Source organism: Crocuta crocuta, unplaced genomic scaffold (assembly GCF_008692635.1).
Source record: "Crocuta crocuta isolate KB4526 unplaced genomic scaffold, BGI_CrCroc_1.0 scaffold70, whole genome shotgun sequence".
Classification (NCBI taxonomy): domain Eukaryota; kingdom Metazoa; phylum Chordata; class Mammalia; order Carnivora; family Hyaenidae; genus Crocuta; species Crocuta crocuta.
This window is the reverse complement of record NW_027528417.1, coordinates 946,481-965,598: the sequence shown is the minus strand read 5'-3', so window position 1 is coordinate 965,598 and position 19,118 is coordinate 946,481. Positions and strand designations below refer to the sequence as shown.

The 19,118-nt window shown below is 50.7% G+C and overlaps 1 protein-coding gene across 1 annotated transcript in view; it reads right to left on the bottom strand.

Moving 5' to 3' along the window:
• The window catches only part of TRANK1 (tetratricopeptide repeat and ankyrin repeat containing 1), a 73,402-nt gene extending 61,983 nt beyond the window's left edge, over window positions 1-11,419 (bottom strand). The window contains exons 1-4 of the mRNA XM_077754258.1: window positions 11,212-11,419; window positions 6,905-7,031; window positions 3,582-3,729; window positions 251-369 (exon numbers count right to left, since the gene is read on the bottom strand). Coding sequence (XP_077610384.1) covers window positions 251-369; window positions 3,582-3,729; window positions 6,905-7,031; window positions 11,212-11,342 — 525 coding nt within the window. The 5' untranslated portion in view covers window positions 11,343-11,419. The remainder of the gene's footprint in view (window positions 1-250; window positions 370-3,581; window positions 3,730-6,904; window positions 7,032-11,211) is intronic.
• Between the last annotated feature and the right edge of the window lie 7,699 nt (window positions 11,420-19,118).

Below are 19,118 nucleotides of genomic sequence, written 5' to 3'. Positions count from 1 at the left end.
AAAGATTATATGAAGATGAACATGCAGCAATTTATTTTCCTCATCCCACATCACCATTAGCATCTGGACTTTACGCTTCTGTGATGACAATACCTCATGACTTTCCATCTTTGAGGATGTTGCAGTTAAAAAGTTATTTCGGCATCAAGATGCCCAGATAATACATGACAGTTCCCTCGCCAGGGCCGGCAGAAAGAATCTGCTTAATCAAGAATGTGCTTTTCCCACAAGAGATTCATCTTTGACTTACGTGCCACAATCCTTTCTTTGCCAACTTTTCTATCACAGATTGCCACACTTCTTTTGAGAATCCAGTAGTAAAAATATGATCAAAGCAAGGCAAGAAGCTCTGCAAAACAATGGGGTCACCTGGAAGAGAGTTCCGTAGGTTAGAAATTTTAACCCAGGCAGAGTCTAGAACATTTGGGGGAAAGTCCTCCATTTAGCACCAAGCGTGAACAAATGGCAAATTAAAGATATCAGAAAGAAAGGCATTCTCGGGCACCAGGGGGCTCAGTCGGTTGACTTAGGCTCAGGTCATGATCTCATGGCTTGTGGGTTGGAGCCCCACATCAGGCTCTGCACTGACAGTGAGGAGCCTATTGGGATTCTCTCTCTCCCTCTCTCTCTGCCCCTCCCCTGCTCACACACACTCTCTCTCTCTCAAAATAAATAAATAAACTTTCTGAAAAAGAAAGAAAGAGAGGCATTTTCATAGTAAAAGTCCTATGTAATTGACTGAAGTAACAATCGTTTTAAGTTCACCTATAAACCCAGTGCTCCAAGAGTTAAGCAGTATAATGTGAGTTAATACTCACTTAGCTCTTCTATATGCCAAGCCCAGTGATATGTACTAATATTTAATCCCTCAAACATATGAACAAGGTGCTGCCTATTATCTCCACTGACAGAGGGAAAAATAGAATCTCAAAAAAGCTAAAAAAAAAAAAAAAAACTCACTTCCCTTAAGAAAGATGTGACACCTAGTCCATGGGATGGAGCCCCACATCAGGCTCTGAGCTGACAGCTCAGAGCCTGGAACCTGCATCGGATTCTGTGTCTCCCTTTCTCTGCGCCTCCCCTGCTCATGCTCTGTCTCTCACTGTCTCTCATAAATAAATATTTAAAAAATCAAGAAAAAGAAAGATGTGACATCATATGAGGAATTTAAGATACAAAACAGGTGAACAGAAGGAAAGGGAAGCAAAAATAATATAAAAGCAGGGAGGGACACAAAACATAAGAGACTCTTAAATGTAGAGAACAGAGGGTTGCTGGAGGGGTTGTGGATGGGGGGTGGGCTACATGGGTGAAGGGCATGAAGGAATCTACTCCAGGGGCACCTGGGTGGCTCCGCTGGTTAAGCGTCCAACTTACACTCGGGTCATGATCTCGCGGTTCACGAGTCTGAGCCCCACGTCACTCTGTGCTGACAGCTCAGAGCCTGGAGCCTGCTTCCGATTCTGTGTCTCCCTCTCTCTCTGCCCCTCCCCTGTTCACGTTCTGTCTCTCTCTTCCTCTCTCTCAAAAATAAATAAAACATTAAAAATTTTAAAAAAAGAAAGGAATCTACTCCTGAAACCATTGCTGCACTATATGCTAACTAACTTGGATGTAAATTTTAAAAATAAATTATATAAAAGAAAAGAAAAATGTGACAAATATACTTTCACCCAACCAATGCGCAAGGAAGACAAATGAGGTCAGCCTTTGTGGCCTACTGTGCGACCAGTCAACGACAAAAACAGACGGGCACCTAGACACCTCTCCTATTCCGTACGTGTGCTTCTCACCGACTGGCCCATCGCAGCCTGTGAGCCTCCAAACCACATTTCTCAGGCTGAGGGGTGACATGGTCCGAGGAGACAGGGCAAGTAGCAGAACAGCATGGCGCCTGCCCCAGGATTATCCGTTTCCAAAGCGAGGTACATACCACGATAGAGATGTTGCAAAAACGGACACAACATTTCCATAAATATATTTTTCAAATTTTAGAAACTGGGCCGTGGGCATACGTTCAGCGCCCAGACAGGGGACCTCGGTGTAAAAGTGTGCGGTGCTGGAAGGGGTCCTAAGAAGCACCTGCTCTCAGGATGGGCGCAGGATGGAAACCACCCAGGTTTCTCAGGGGAGCAGTCACCCAGGACAGTGACTTTACAAAGCTACAGAAGAGACATGAGGGATGGAAGGGGGGCAGCCGAGCCATCAGGCCCCCAGGAAAGGGAAGGGGCTCCTCGCGGCAGCAAAAGGCTGTCTGGAAAGCTGTGACCCAGCAGCACTCGTCTTGGGATCTTCTTTTTTTTTTTTTAATTTTTTTTAATGTTTATTTTATTTTTGGGAGAGAGAGACAGCGTGAGCAAGGGAGGGGCAGAGACAGAGGGAGACACAGAATCTGAAGCAGACTCCGGGCTTTGAGCTGTCAGCAGACTCTGACGCGGGGCTCGAACCCACGAACCGTGAGATCAGGACCTGAGCCGAAGTCGGACACTTAACTGACTGAGCCACCCAGGCGCCCCATCATCTTGGGATCTGCCACCTCTCTGCTGGGGGGGCCTCGGCTGTGTCCACCTCCAACCCCCCCCCACTCACTACCTGATATGGCTCTCACCCCCCGTCTGCGAAACGTGCCAAAATTTGAGGCATGCTGGCCACACGCCACGAAAGTTGCTTTCCCACACGCCCAGTGGGAACAGCTGGACCCGTAACAGCTGAATTTACTTCACCGCCTCTGCAAGCCCCAGACCATTTTCCCACAGTTCTAGCACGTGCCGTTTTTCACACCCTAACATCTCTCGATGACGGAGTTGGTCTCTCAGTGGCAGAGCGTTTTCCAGGGGCACGGCTTAGATCAGTACAATCTTAAATGTGGCCGAGCACAGCACTGGAAACGGTGGCCTGGTCATCGGCAGAAGCCTCAGACTGCGCCAGGATAAACACGGACAGAGGTCCTTGGTCACCCGCAGCGAGAACATTACATGGTGTCTCACGGTTTCCTGTCCCCGTCCGATCCGGGCCACTGACACAGCCGGCTCACGGGCCGGGTCGTTAGAGTAATCACTCAAGGCAGTGACGCAAAAGGCCCCTGTGCGCCACTGACCGCAGCAGCCGAGACCCCGAGCGCCGCGTCAGCGCCCGCAGGAACCTCCATCGGCCCTTCCAGGCTATTCTGACAGCGAACAAAAATAGCGTGTTGGAGAAACACATGCAAAAATCACAGGAAAGAGCAGAAATCACATAAAATGAGCAGTGTGAGTAGGGAAGTCTCCCTCAGCAGCAACACAGAAAACAGAAGCCAGAAACAAGAGTGGCGGAGCCCTGAGTGATTTCTGCCAAACCGTGTTGCTGTTTTTACCAGGACCCGAGCCACCCCAGCTTCCAAAATGCTTTCTAATGTGAAAATCAGTTTCATTCAAGCTACGTAAATCAGCCACAAGGAAACACCCTGGAATTATCTCCCCAAGGAACTATTCGAATAAAATAACAAGGACATAGAAAGAAAGAAAGAAAAGAGAGAGAGAGAGAGGGGGGGGAAAGGAAGAAGGAGGAAGGAAGGAAGAAGGAAGCGAGGGAAGGAAGGAAACAGAGAAAGAAAGAAAGAAAGGAAGGAAGGAAGGAAGNCTGGATCTGGTCGCGGCCGCCCCGGAGAAGTCGCAGGCCCTCGAAGAACATCCGAGCGGCCACATATGGCTGGTGCAGCCTCAGCAGGGAGTAGCCAGCGCGGTAGTAGCCCTGGGACAGAAGAAGAGCAAAGCCGTGACTCGCCCGTGCCTTCCGACCAGCTGCTACCCCCGGAAAGGCAGGGCCGAGGACCCGGGAAGTGGGCTGGCGCGGCTTCCCTCCGGTGTGAGCAGACTCCTAACAGGCGCTGGCTACGGGATGTCCACGCGACGTCCGGGCCACAGGTTTCCTGTCACCTTCCCACCGCCAAGAAGAGCAGCCCTGGCAAATCCACGACTCCTGCCGCATCTGACGTAGGACACAGATGCCAGCCGCCAGCCCTCCGTGCGGCCCCGTGGCTCACGCCTCAGGTCACAGCCGGGGCAGGAAGGGAATCGAAGCCCTCGGACAACGGCGTTGCGGCAAAGAACGAGACTGTCGTGTAAACACAGAAGGCGCCCCTGCCCCTTCCAGTGAAAGCGAACACGCCTTCCACGGGGCGCACAGCTGGGAAGCACAGGGGTCACGACAACACTGAGATGCGTCGAGCTCCACGGCGTAGGCATCGTACCCCGGAGGCGAAACTGCTCTTACTCCCGTGGAGAGGAAAACTGCCACGACGGACAGAGGAAAACGCTTTGGTTTTGCCTACGTAAAATGGTGCGGGAGCAAAGTATCATCGCCTTTGCCCTCCTGGGTTCTCTGAAGGAATCCACGCCGAGACAACATTCTAAGACGATGAAGGGTGTTCACCAACCGGGTTCATAAAAAAAGCGAGCGCCTAGAAATTCCACTTAACGCCAAATCTCTATTTATTGATTTGTTCTCTATTTGATTTGTTTGAAACGTCATTCGATGACAATCGGGAAAAAAAAGGGATGGGAGATTGTGTGTGTTCCCCCCCACCCCCGTAGTAAGCGGCGTACAGAATTCCCCCACTTCCTTTGCCTCTCCAGATTTAAGTTTCTCTCATCTTTTATTTTGGTGGGGAGATGAAAGGGGGTCAGAATCTGCCGGGCTAAAATATGAACACTTTGGCCTCAGGGTTGTCTTCAGCCCAAGGCATTTGAGATTCAACAGATGCAGAAGGAAAGCTTCCTGGAGTTTCTCTTCTCTGAGTCAAAGCAGAAAGTCTAAGAACCGAGGACTGCCATAAGCCCCCCTCCAGGGAATTTTAACGGCCACGAGGAAGATGGAAACGGGCCCTGAGCCGGCCCAGCGCTGCTCAGTGTTGCTCAGACAGCCTTCATTCCCTGCCATGACTGTCCCCCACGTGTGTGCGTGTGCGTGCCCACAGTCCGCAGCCCCAGGACTGTCACGCCCTCTGCGGTCTGTCCCGTGTCCACACTTCACCACTCTTCGTTAAAAACGTATGTGAGGGGCGCCTGGGTGCCTCCGTCGGTTAAGCGTCCAACGCTTGATTTCAGCTCCGGTCACCGTCTCACAGTTCGTGGGTTCGAGCCCCTCGTCCGGCTCCGTGCTGACAGTGTGGAGCCCGCTTGAGATTCTCACTCCCTCTCTGCCCTTCCCTCACTCGCACACTCCTCCTCAAAATAAATAAATAAACTTTAAAACTAAGTGTACGAAGCCCTCTGGCCTATGTGCTTCTCCGGGGGCCTTCGCTTCTTTCCGAGGAAGACCCTTGCGCCGTGTGGAGATTAACGGGAGATAAAATTTGTATGTTCTTCTCTTGTTAATGTGTCCCTGGTCGGTCAAGTTTGCAGGGCCCCAGCCACCGAACCGAAAGAAGGTGGGTGGAAAGCGTTCCCCCTCCCTTACAGAGGACAGTGGGGGAGGACGGGCGGTGAGTAGGAATGGGGAGAGAGGGAGACACCCAGGACTGAGGGTGGGGGCGGGTCCCGGTCACTGTGCTGCTCTGGGACTGCACATGAGTCCTTCTGGCCGTTGGGGAAGTCCACACACCACACCTCCTCTCGCCATCCCAGTTGGAAGATGGGGGGAAATCCTAAAATGCCTTTGAGTCATTCCTCGTCCCATTTTTTAAACTATTCAATGATTTCTGAAGTATCCCTGCTCCAAAAGAAAAGGCTTAAGGTAGGGGCGCCTGGGTGGCTCAGTCGGTTAAGCTTCCGATTTCATCGCAGGTCGTGATCTCGGGCTCCATGGGTTCGAGCCCCGCGTCGGGCTCTGTGCTGACAGCTTGGAGCCTGGCGCTGCTTCTGTGTCTCCCTGTCTCTCCCTGTCCCTCCCCCGCTCACGCTCGGTCTCTTTCACTCACAAAAATGAGTAAATATTTTGTAAACATTTTTTAAAGAAAAGACTTAAGGCAAAATAGACAAATCCCTCCCTCGGGGACAGAGAATCCGCAGGTCACAGCCCGGCGCCCCTTCCCACTGCTCTGGGCACGAAGCGCAGACCACCGAGGAGACAACGCAGACTCCCTCCCACATACCGCGTGCCGACAGCTGAGCCGAGTCTCCTTAATCCTGGAAGCAACTCGAAGACGCAGGTCGCAACGCCCTTTACACTCGGGGAACGGAAGCCTTACGGAAGGAAAAGGATTTCCTCCCGGCTGCTGAAAGCAGTCGGCGGCAGAGCGGAGCGCCGCGGAGAGGCACCTGTGCTTTTCTGACCCGGGAGCCACGCAGTAAGTGGTCTTTCTGGCTAACGTGACACTAACTGTCCGTGCCTCAGATGGCTCCAGAAGGGCGGCCCCCTATGGTCCCTGATTGTGCTTTCTTGTCGTCTCCCCGACTTGAGTGAGTTACTCAAGGGCCGGAGGGTGTCCTCCAGTCCTTTGTTTGCCTTGAGGCACGAAGAGCTTGAAGGGGCCTTGCAGACGGGGCACTGACCGCGTTTTCGCAGAGGAAAACAAAAATCAGTAAACAAATGCCCGTTTACTGATACTTGTTAACGCCTCGCGGGGGGATGACTGGCCCTTCAAGCCTCCCGATCCCTCCAGTGGAGCTGATTTCGATGGAAGGTCCAGGTCGGTCCACCCACCTTGCAGCTGAAACACAGCTCTGCCCAAGTGGCACTTGGAAACATCCAGGTACAGCTCAGCCTGTGTACACGGAGCTGGGCTCCGCCTACCGGGGCATTTCCACACCTGCCCTCAGTGTCCTGCGTCTTCTCCAGGTCGGCTCACCGGCCCTACGGCATCTGTGGCATCTGTGCGCCGCGCAAAGACTTGAACGCGATGCGCTCCTCGCATTTCCATTTTAAAAGGAAGGGAGGGACGGAGGCTGGTCGGAGGACCGAGGCGGCACCCCAGCTGTCACCCTACCTTCACGTAGGTCGGGTCCCACTGGAGACTCTCCTTGGCCGCCACAAATGCCTCGTTCCATTTCCCAAGGCTGTAAAAGGCGCTGGACTTGTTACACAGCAGGATAGCCAGCTCCCTGGGGGGGACCCTGTCACAAAGAACAAACGGATGGTCAGTAGAAGCATCTGTCTGCAAATACAGACAACGCCCTGCGAGGCCACAGCTCTGGGGCTGGCTGCCACCATCACCGGCTATGATCCCGATGACACCCAGCCCATCGGACCCTCCAGCCCCCCGGAAATCCCAGGGCCTTGGCAAAGTCCAAGTCTGTCCTTCGTCCCCCCCCAAACCCCCCGCTCTTTTTCATGACATGTCCTCAGCACCTTCGTTCTACCTCTGACTGATCTCCATGGATCTTTTCATTTTTTTAGAGACCATTGGTGAAGCTGCTGTGGAAATGGTGACTGGTCCTGTGGCACCGGGGTGGCTGAGTCAGTTAAGTTTCCGACGTCGGCTCAGGTCATGCTCTCAGAAGTTGTGGGTTCGAGCCCCGCGTCGGGCTCTGTGCTGACAGCTCAGAGCCTGGAGCCTGCTTCGGATTCTGTGTCTCCCTCCCTCTCTGCCTCTCCCCTGCTCTCTCTCTCTCTCTCTCTCTCTCCCAAAAATAAATAAACATTAAAAAAATTTTTTTATTCAGTTCTTTCCCTGTATTGGCCACACATTTCAAGTACTCAGGAGCCACACTGTATACTATAGGACATCTTTGTCATCATAGAAAGTCCTATTGGACAGGGCTAGTCTACGTATTTGAAGGTCACAAATCAAGTTTACAATGGGTTCAATATAATATATTCTGTCTTCCTACTTGAAAATAACTCATTCAAACTGAGAATTGCAGGAAGTGTGACCAGGCCCAGGGAGCCGGGACTGCACCCCCGCCCGCCCCCCGCGCTTCCGCCTTCTTCCCGCACTGCCAGAGACACAGTCCCAAGTGCTGTCCACACCCCCGAACTTGGTCGGCCCTCGGATGAGTGGGGTGCGGGTAGGAGGTCTGCAAAGGCCCATTCGTGGGCGGGAATTCCAGGGTCCTGGGATCCGTGGTGTGGACCGAGGGAGGCAAAGATTCCGGGCGGGTAGAACCCTTGGCCCCACAGACTCCTGCCGGTGGGGTGGGCACAGCTGGAGGGAGGCCAGAAGAGGGTGCTCCGAAACCCGCCAGGGCAGGGCCCCTCTTGCTCAGTTAGTCTAGGGATAACACAACTACCAGATTAGGGCCGAAACCACTCCAAAAGGTGGAGACAGGGCGCCTGTGGGGCTCAGTCGGTTAAGCGTCCGACTTCGGCTCAGGTCATGATCCCACGGTTCGTGGGTTCCAGCCCCGCGTCGGGCTCTGTGCTGATATCTCGGAGCCTGTTTCAGACTCTGGTCTCCCTCTCTCTCTGCCCCTCCCCTGCTCATGCTCTGTCACTCTCTGTCTCAAAAATAAGTGAACGTTAAAAAAAAAAAAAAGGTGGAGACCAACACAAAGTATACCACAATGTGTCAGAAGCAGCCTGGGTGCCATCAGATTCAAGACACACGAGGGCAAAAAAGCAAGGCTTATACTTCCTTTTTACTGAATATTTTCATTGTGAAAGCAATACAAATCACTATAGAAAAGTTAGGTGATGCAGATAAGCACAAATAAAAAGCAAAGTAAAAATCACTTCTACGACTGCCCCATCGTCAGTGCTTTGTCTCCAGCTTCTGTCACCGCCCGTCGTTCCCTTGAGGGGAAGGGATGAGGCCCCAGAAGTGCACAGAAGAGGTAGGAGGGCCGTCAGTGGGGGATCAGCAAGGGAGCTGTGACCGCGGGTGTCCAGCCGGGGCACCAGGGGCAGGGGCACCCCCGGCCGCAGTGAGCGTGGCTGCCACTAGGGGCTCCCGTGGCCCTGAGATTCACCCTGAGCCTCGGGGGAGCTGCCCTCCCTCCTGGAAGTTGGGCCCCCGCTGTGGACGAAATTGTGCCCCTCCGACCTTACGTTGAAGCCCTGGCCCCCAGCGTGATGGTATTTGGAGAGGAAGCCTTTCAGGAGGTAACTGGGTGTAGAGGAGGTCAGGAAGTGGGGCCCTCAGGTAGCCATCTGCAAACCAGGAAGAGAGCTTTCAGGAGGAACTGAACTGGCCAGCACCTTGACCTCAGACTTCCCAGCCGCCAGAACTGGGAGAAATAGGTTCCTGTTGTTTGCCCCACCCAGTCACTGGCGCGGTGTGATGCCCACCCAACCCCACTCTTAGGACGGCTCCCCGGGCAGACAGCCTGCAACCAACTGATGGCCGACTGGCCTGGGAGCCGAAAGGTCAGCTCCCCTGCCCCAGAGCAGCTCACGCTCCAGGGTGGGGCTGGGCCCATCAGGCTGAAGCCGCCTCCCTGCTCGCAGCCGTTCCCTGCCCCCATCCTGCGTCCCTCAGTCCGCTTTTCCCGAGAGCACTGGCTCCGTAAACCAAAGGCACCTAAATCCCTACGTCAGCCTGCAGCCGCCACGCACACCGCTGCATGTTTAAGAAAGTGAAGTGCTTGGCGCTCGAGGCCCGGCTCTGATCTGAGCCAGGAGGGGCGGAATTACAGGCCCAAACCAATGGCACTCGACTCACACCCAGCTAGTGTGTAGACACCGAGGTGACAGAGGTAGGAAGTGGGGACCGCACGTCAGGCGTTTAATTCAGTGGCGCTTCCCAGTACGGGTGTAGGCTGTGGGCACCCCACGCGTGCCGACCTCGCCTCTACTGCAGCAGTTCCCAAGGTACAGTCCGGGGGCGTCTGGTGATTCCTCAAGACCATTTCGGGTGGGCCACAAGGTCAAACCACTTTCACGATAGTGGCGTGGCACGTAAGCATAAGCAATGTTACCATTTACTGGCAAAAGAAACTTTGCAGATGTGATCGATTTAGGGATCTCGGGGGGAGACTGTGCTGGATGAGGGACAGAGACAGAGGGAGACGCGGCTACAGCACAGGAGGGAGTGGCATGATGTGGCAGCTCACGGGGAAGGAGACGCTTTGACGATGAAGGAAGGGGCCAAGAGCCAAGCCATGCAGGCAGCCACCCAGAGCCGACAGAGGCAAGAAATGGATTCTCCTCTGCAAAACACCAGCCCCCAGCACCTCGATTTTACCTTCGGGAGACTCATTTCAGCTCCTGACCACCAGAACTGCAGGATAATAAATGTTTTACACCACTAAATTGTGGTCAGGAGTCACAGCGGTAACAGGGAGCCATGTACGTGCCTTTTTCACACATTCTCTGCCAAGTTCAGGGAATCTTCCAGAGGCTACATGATGCGTGATATCACAATGGATTGAAAACAGAAGCAGATACGAGAAGTCGATGTCTTCTAATGAGACTGACATTAAAGAGATCTCCAAAAGGGGCACCTGGGTGGCTTAGTCGGTTAAGCGTCCAACTTCCACTCAGGTCGTGATCTCACGGTTCGTGGGTTCGAGCCCTGCATCGGGCTCTGTGCTGACAGCTCAGAGCCTGGAGCTGCTTCAGATTCTGTGTCTCCCTCTCTCTCTGACCCTCTCCTGCTCACACTATCTCTCTCTCTCTCAAAAATAAATAAAACACAATTTAAAAAAAATAAAAATAAAAAATAAAGAGTAAAGAGATCTATCTGCAAAAATAAAAACTGTGCCGGCCACCCTTCTGACTGAATTTTCAGTTTGGGAAAACATACTTATTTTTCATTAAAATGTTACTTATGCTAATGAATAATGAGCTTATTATTGACATGTTAAATAGATGACGAAAATATATTTTAAGTTCATCTCAGCTTTAAATTCAAATAGAGGCTCTACTGACAGCTACAAGCTACACAGACAGCTGCTCTCAGGGTCCTCTGTAGTGGCCAAGTGCGTCGTGATACTGAAATATTTGGAAACAGGTCTGCTGGAGGGGCGGGGGAGGAGGTGGGCCTGAGCCCCCCCGGGGTGCGCACCGCAGCCTGCGGGTAACCGGCAAGGATCACCAAGAAAGTGAAATAAGTGGCAACTGAGAGGCTGGAGCCTTAGGTCATCCCAGGAACTCCGATTCCGCTAACCAGACAGAAGGGGAAACGGGGCGGTGTTTACCAACAGTGTCCTATGTTTCACTTTCCATTCCTCCAAGTACTTGGTATTCTCTGTGCAGCTTCTGAGCTCACAGTCCAGAGCAGACAAATAGGAAGTGAGGGAGAAAGAAAACAGAAGCCAGGCGGGCTGATAAGAAAAGGAAAAGAAAACCTTAGCAGCAGAGTGAGTTTCCATTTACTACCAAAACGGAAGAGGAGGCCGGACCCCCAGCACTTACCCCCACTGGTATAACTGCAGGAGAATCTGGATGGCCTCGTCGTACTTCCTGATGGCCAGAGAGAAGTTCCCGCTCTTAAGAACCTGGTTGCCAGATTCCTTCAACAGCTCGGCGTAAGCTGCGGGGTCCATCCTGGGAGGAGAGAGCGGAGGGGAGGCTGAGCCGGGCCCCAGCTCCCTTCACGGCTGCATCTGCATCGCTGGGAGTGTGGCCGGAGGTTTGTTCACGCTGGCCCCGCCCACCTGCTGCGAGCACATCCTGACAACGCCCCTCACCACCAGGGGACCACACTGGGCTCCCTCAGTCCTTTCCCGCCCCGGGGGAGCAGGGCCAGAGCCATTCCACTGACTCTGTGCTAGTGACCGGCCGGGCACTGAGGGAGGGGGCGCCCAGGACCACCCCCCCCCGCAGGCAGCTCTCCCCGTAACTGGCACCACGGGTGGCTTCTCCTTTAGCCGCCACGCGGCCCCCGAGGAGCCACTGTCCCCTCTGTGCAGGGGAGGGCGCTGAGGTTCCTGGAGGTGCGAGTCACTTGCCTCAGGATCTGCGAGAGGCATTCCTCAGTCTGACCTGACGTCCAAGTCTCTGCTCTTGACCCCTGCACCACATGGACTATTGGTACAGGCGAAACTCAGTGGATAGCCCTTGGCTTCTCTTGAAGGGGGAACGTTCTAGGGCCTCCAGATACAAGGGGCTGGGACACAGGGACACAGCCTCTCCCTCCCTTCCTAAAACACTATAATACAGCCCCCAGAGTATGTGTCCCTGACGCTGCTTCCTGCACATCGCAACTTCTGCCTCGTTCTTTGCTGTGGTCCCCCAGACTACCTTCCAATGGCCACTTAAGTGTTCGTGGTGGAATAGACTGGAATGCCAAACCCAGAAGGTTGTCTGTTTTACAAAAAAAAAATAAAAACAAAAAAAACCAACAACTTTTTAAAAAATGTTTTATTTATTTCTGAGAGTGAGAGACAGAGTGTGAGCAGGGGAAGGTCAGAGAGAGAGGGAGACACAGACTCTGAAACAGGCTCCAGGCTCTGAGCTGTCAGCACAGAGCCCGACACGGGGCTTGAACCCACGAACCGTGAGATCATGACCTGAGCTGAAGTCGGACGCTCAACAGAGTGAGCCCCCCAGGCGCCCCCAGAAGGTTGTCTATTACTGATTCCCTCTAGTGTGTGGTCGGAGACAAGTGTCCGGAGCCCTGCCTGCCCATGGACCTCCTCCTCCCAGGACGGCAGTGGGNGGTCTTAACTATGAGGACAATTCAGACGCTTGCATAGGACATGTTCCTGGGGGGGCAGGCGGTACAATCTATGGCAGATCTTATCAGCCGTCTTGGATAGATAATGATTCCTATTAACCGTGTCATTTCAAGTAGTGGTGAGGAGTTTGGGGACGGGAGAAGCAGACCAAGCAGACATAAGTGGTGGCTTATTTAAACCCATATGAGCTTATTGAGGATGGGGTTCTGGAACAGCGCTGCGTTCATCAGGCAGAGGAACTGCATCAGAAGGAGGTACGTAGTTCCTAAGCAAATACAAAACTTCACCCACACTTCCCACTAAGTAACCTCTCCCATTCCATGGCTCAAATTTACACAGAGATGACTGAAGAGAACATGAAAAAATGTTCCAGAGCTGGTTGACGACAGAATATAAACATGTTTCTCTTCTGAGTATTGTCAGCTGTATGTCCAGCTTTTTAAACTGGCCGTGATCACACAACTGGGGAAAAAATCATCATAACATCTGACAAAGGATTAATATGCCTCTTTTAACTTATTTATGAATCTCTACACCCAAGGCGGGGCTTAAACTCCTAATCCCAAGATCAAGAATGGCATGATCTACTGGTCACCCAGCCGGGTGCCCCAGTAATGCCTCTTCTGGAAATACTCCCCCAGGGCGCCTGAGCGCCTCAGCTGCTTAATAAGCGTCTGACTCCTGATTTTGGCTCGGGTCATGATCTCACAGTCGTGAAATCAAGCCTCATGTCAGGCTCTGAGCTGAACACGGAGCCTGTGTGGGATTCTCACTCTCCCTCTCTCTCTGCCCCTCCCCTGCTAGCTCACTTGCTCTCTCTCTCTCTCTCTCTCTCGCTCGCTCTCTCTCTCTTTAAAAAAAAAAAAAAAAAGAAATACCTTTCCACTGCAAGAAAAAGCCACAAATCTGTCCAAAACGTGTAAGGCCATAAGCCCACAGTTCACAGAGGAACACAAGTAATTTCTAAATATATGGAGAGTGGATAAACAAGACCACCCTCACCAGAGAGCAAAGAAATGAAGAATTACAGCAACGATGTATCATGGGAAAATACTTAAAGAATTGAAAGAATGACCCCAAGTGTTGGGGGCTGTGATACACTGCTTACAGGGGAAATGCACTACCTCATGGACAGATTAAGTTTTACGGATGTTTGCCTCAGGGAAAATGTGGAAGTAACCCTAACTGTCCTATAACTTGTAATGGATCTGAATCGGTTATAGACTATCCATACGGTAGAACACCACACAATTCATTAAAAAGTCGTGTTGTAGAAGAACATTTAGTGATTGGCTATGCTAGTAAATGAAAAATACAGTCTACATAAGTAGACGTATAATCCCAAATTGATTTTTCAACACATATAATATATTGAAAATATGCCAAAATGTTAACACCGTCAGGATTAGGCAGGGTTTTAATTTTGAATTTCCAGCTCCCATGCAATGTACAACATTAATAATCAGAATGTTATTCATAATCAGTTATTGAAATGAGAGTCTTTAAGGGCTTAAGTGAAGAATTCAAACACAAAACATTTCCACTATATTTACAAAAACAATAAAAACAACTCAGGTCAGAATTTTGGGGTTCTTTCATATTCTTCTAGACATCAAGAGTGAGCTTTTAATGTCACGTGAGCAAACATCAAATGTATTCCTTCTCTTGTTTCTGCTTTTTCTTGGTAAAATCACATCACAGGAAATTGGGGGATTGCCAGCCACAAGGAAGGCTTTTTGCCTCTTTTTTTCTTTAAGTTTTTATTTACTTATTTTGAGGCAGACAGAGATAGCATAAGTGGGGGAGGGGCAGAGAAAGCAAGAGAGAGAATCCTAAGCACACTGTCAGCACAGAGACCGATGTAGGGCTCGAACTCATGAAACCGTGAGATCGTGACCTAAGCCGAAACTAAGAGTCTGACTCTTTAACCGACTGAGCCACCCAGGCGCCCCCCTGGCTTTTTGCTTCTTAATAGGATATACTGGCTGCCACATTCTCATTATAGGGAAGAATGCTTTCTATCTCTTCCTTAGAACACAGAGGGCTTGGTTGCTGAATCTTCTTTTTTTACAACTGGGCAGGGGCGCCTGGGTGGCTCCATCAGTTAAGTGCCCGACTTCGGCTCAGGTCATGATGTTGCAGTTTGCGAGTTCAAGCCCCATGTCAGACTCTGTGCTGTCAGCTTGGAGCCTCGAGCCTGCTTTGGATTCTGTGTCTCCCCTCAGTCCCTTCCCCGCTCGTTCTCTGTCTCAGAAATAAGTAAACATTAAAAAATTGTTCTTTTTAATAAAAAGGAAATAAATAAAACAACTGGGCAGTCTGTTTATAGGATAAGCTTGTTAAATACAAGTGGCAAAGACATACGTTTGGCGGCTAATACGTACCACGCACCCATTATGTGCCTGATGTCAGTCACGCCACCTCATTCTCACAAGAAAACCCACGAGATGGTCATGATTGTATCCCCATTTGACACATAGGGAAACTGGGGCAGAGAGAAGTTCAGCTACTTGCCACAGTCACATGGAAAGTGGCAGCGCTAGAATGCACACCGAGGTGACGTGACCTTCAACTACAGTCTGAAAGGCCAAGACGGGCCCAGAGGTCGGCACCCAGTCAGTGCCCAAGGCGTGTGGGGATGTGGCGGCCCTGAGCCCTCACCTCCAGTTGCTGTGGTGTGATGGAAGCTAAAAGCAGAGAGTTTCACAGCTGTGCTTCTGGCTTTCAGTCACTTTCACCGCGTCCCCAGCAGGATTCAAGGTCCAGTGTGGGGAGGGGTCATGGGCTGCCTGGCTACACCCAAGGAAGTAGAAATAAGAAAAATACAAGTGCACGCAGTAGGTTTTTTAAACCAGCAAGTCTGAAACAAAGCAGACCCAGGCTGCTGTAGCTTTCATGACTTGTGTATCTACACATGAAATCCTGCAACTGACTTACAGGCATAGAGCGAAAACTTCAAACAGGCTCGGTGTGTGGCCACTAAAATGGCCGAGGGAGGGAGGCTTCACCAGCGTGCGTCATTTGAGTGGTCGAAACCTTGAGAGCTAACTCACTTGTCTTGTTCCTGGGGTTTTTTCCTGTTTTATGAAAATCCTTTCCAAAGACCTCCCCAAAGACAGTCATTGATCTAAGACGAACTCTGGAATACTAGGGATAGAGATAGTTCAGAACCCAGGCCAGGGGAAAACATTCTTAAAACAGACTTCTCCCTACTCCCCACAGGAGAGAAGGTGGCCACAGACAGTCTGGGATATGACTCCAAAGTCAGGACTCATTCTGGAGACTCCAATATGTTTCCTTGGCCTTTCTTTCTTTGTTTCCTTCTTCCCTGGGAGAAGGGTTGTAAATGCTGATGGGGAGTAGAGGTTTTCTTAAGAAACTCTCCCAAATTTTTTTCAAAAGGCCTGTGAAAAGTATGAAGTGCTGGGCCCAAGCTTTTCCTACCTGGGTGTTCAAGGAGAACGAGAAAGACCAGATCACCACGTCCACCCCCCCTCAGCGGTCTCACCAGCCTGCCCCAACCCACGGAAGCCCAGCTCAGTGGCCTGACATAAACCCCGGGGCTGTCCCACTCCAGCCGATCCCTTTATCCATCAGTTTTAAATGACTTCCACTTTAATTTATAGCCTCAGTCACCCCAAACTATCCATACACCAAAGTCAAGATGGTGATTCAAAAACCAGTGGGCTAGTCCAGCTCCAAACTACCCTTGTGAAATTTACATCCTAAAAACCATACTCCCAGCAAAAAGTAAACACCGTAGATAACAATCTCCACCATACATAACAATGTGGGGTCTCTTGATTGCTTTTAAATCTATGCCTCTTCTGGAGCACCTGGGTGGCTCAGTTGGTTGGGTGTCTGACTTTGGCTCAGGTCATGATCTCATGGTTTGTGAGTTCAAGCCCCACATCAGTCTCTGTGCTGACAGCTTAGAGCCTAGAGCCTGCTCTGGATTCAGTCTGTGTGTGTGTCTCTCTCTGCTTCTCCCCTGCTCACACTCTGTCTCTCTCTCATAAATAAATAAAGATTAAAAATTTGTTTAAATCTAGGCCTCTTTTGATGAGATTTTCACTTACTCACCCAACATATTTGTGCCTCTCAAGAGGACCTAGAACTTTAGAATGCTCCAACTTTAATATTTACGTGGAATTAACCTGGGTGAGGCGCTGTCCTGGGCATCGGGGGTTTGGTGGTGAAAGTTTACTGTCTGTTAGAGAGATGGACATAAAATAAATAACCACACAAATATTATAGCCAATGGATTTTTCTTCTGAAGCAGAAAAGTAGAGGGTATAAGAAAGCATACAAAGTGAGAATATAACTTTAGAATGGAGAGGGCAAGTGACATTTAAGCCAAGTTCCAATAGTGAGTATTTGGCCCAGGGAAGAAGAATAGGGCCAAAGGAATAGTATAGGCAAAGGCTCTGAGCTTCGTAGTTCAAGAACTGCCAGGGGCCAGGGGACAGAAATGAGGCTGGGAGGTAGGTAACGGCTATAAAAGATAAACAATCTGGGATCGTGAAGGTCAGGCAGGGGTACCGGAATTCATCTTAACTACAATTGGGAAAGCAGCCCCATCTGCTCCAGCTTTCTAAGACGATGGGAATGTTCTGTTCTGTACTATCCAAGACAGGAGCCACTAGCCTCATGTGGCTGTTACACATTTGAAATAGGGATGGGACAACTGAAGAAGTGAATTTTTTATTTAACCTTCCCTAACCTTAATTTACATAGCCACATACTGGATGCGGCTACCACACCGGATGGAGCACAGCGCCAGAGGGTTTTGAGTTGCGGATTAACAAAAAGTCAGCGCAGCAGGCCAGCTGCAGGCAAGATGGAGAGACATGAACTGACGTCAGGCACATTCGGGAGGCAGCCACACTCCATAGGACGGCAGGGCAGGAAGGGTCAACTCCAAAGCTTTTTGTCAAAATTTACCTTGCATGACAGAAATAGGAGCTCTGGCTATTAATCCATAAATGGATTGAATGTTGAATTATCTTCTGCGCACGTGCACGCGCGCACACACAAACACACACACACACACACAGAGCCTAGCCCCCGAGGACAGCCATTTCAATGCCACTGACTCGAATGGTGTGAAGTATGCAATTTGGGGAAATACGCAAAAACCTGAGAGTGGGTCACGTGTGACCGTGAGGGATGCACCGAGTAGAAATCTAGTCTACGGGAAAAAGAAACAAAAAGGATCCAGAGAAAATCTTCTCTAACAGTTTAAAATATATTTATAAAACTTACTGAATTTTTTTTTTAAATGTTTATTTATTTCTAGGAGACAGAGAGAGAGACAGCGTGAGCAGGGGAGGGTCAGAGAGAGAGGGAGTCACAGAATCTGAAGGAGGCGCCAGGCTCTGAGCTGGCAGTCAGCACAGAGCCCAATGCGGGGCTCGAACCCACAAACCGCGAGATCATGACCTAAGCGAAAGTCGGACGCTTAACCGACTAAGCCACCCAGGCGCCCCTAAAACTTACTGAATTTTAAAAGGATGACAGTAACATGACAGTGGGCAGATCGGTAGAACAGAATAGAATATCCAGAAACAAACATACACTACTATCAAAGAATTCCATGTGTGATAAAGACGGATTTTTAACAGACGGGAAAAGAAGGAGTCGGTTTGGTACAACTGGCTGAATATCTGGAAAAGAAGTTCAATTTCTAACTCCCAGCGTGTGGTAAGCTAAGCAATGGGCACGCCCACCCCACCACATGCACCCAGGCCCCAATCCCCAGAACCTGGGAACTCAGAAGGGACGTTGTAGACGTATTTTTAAGATTATAGGCCTTTAGACAAAGATATGATCCTGGGTTATCTGGTGAACCCAGTCTAATCACTGGACCCTTAAAAGCAGGAAACCTTCTCTGGCTGGAGTCAGGAAGATGCCGGAGAAGACAGCAAGAGAGAGGTAGCGGATGATGCGGAACGAGGAAAAGCCCAGATCCATCACCGGCTGCCTTGCTGATGGAGAGGAGACAACATCAAGAGGAAGGCAGGTGGCCCCGGAACCTGAGGGAGGCCCCTGGGTGACAGTCAGTGAGGACACAGGGCCCTCAACACTGCAGCTGCAAGGAACGAGATCCTGCCTGCGCTGTGAATGCGCCTCGAAGGCGCTTCTCTGCAGACCTTCCCTGTAGGAGCCCAGCCAGGCAACACCTTGACTTTAGCCTTGGGGAACCTGCCACGCTAACCCAGACTTCGGACCTGCAGGCTGTGACACAACTCATTTACGTGGCCACTGAGTCTGTGGCATTTGATGTGGCAGCAATAGAAAGCCAACACAAATCATACAATAAAGGCACAGCAACACAAAGAACCTCAAAAATATGATGAGTGAAAGGAGCCAGACTCAAACGAGTACATACTGTGCAATCCCATTTGGACGATGTTCTAGACCCGGCAAATCTCAGGAATCAGAACAGTGGTTGCCTAGGGAGGGAGGGCTACGGACCACAAAGAGGGATGCATGCACCTCTGGGGGGAATGGAAATGTTCTACATTTTGATTGACTGGTGGCCACACAGAGATATATACTTGTTAAAGCTCATTGAATAGTGCGCTTAAAATCTGTGACTTTTATTACGTGCAAATAGCTCACTAAAAAAAAAAAAAAAAC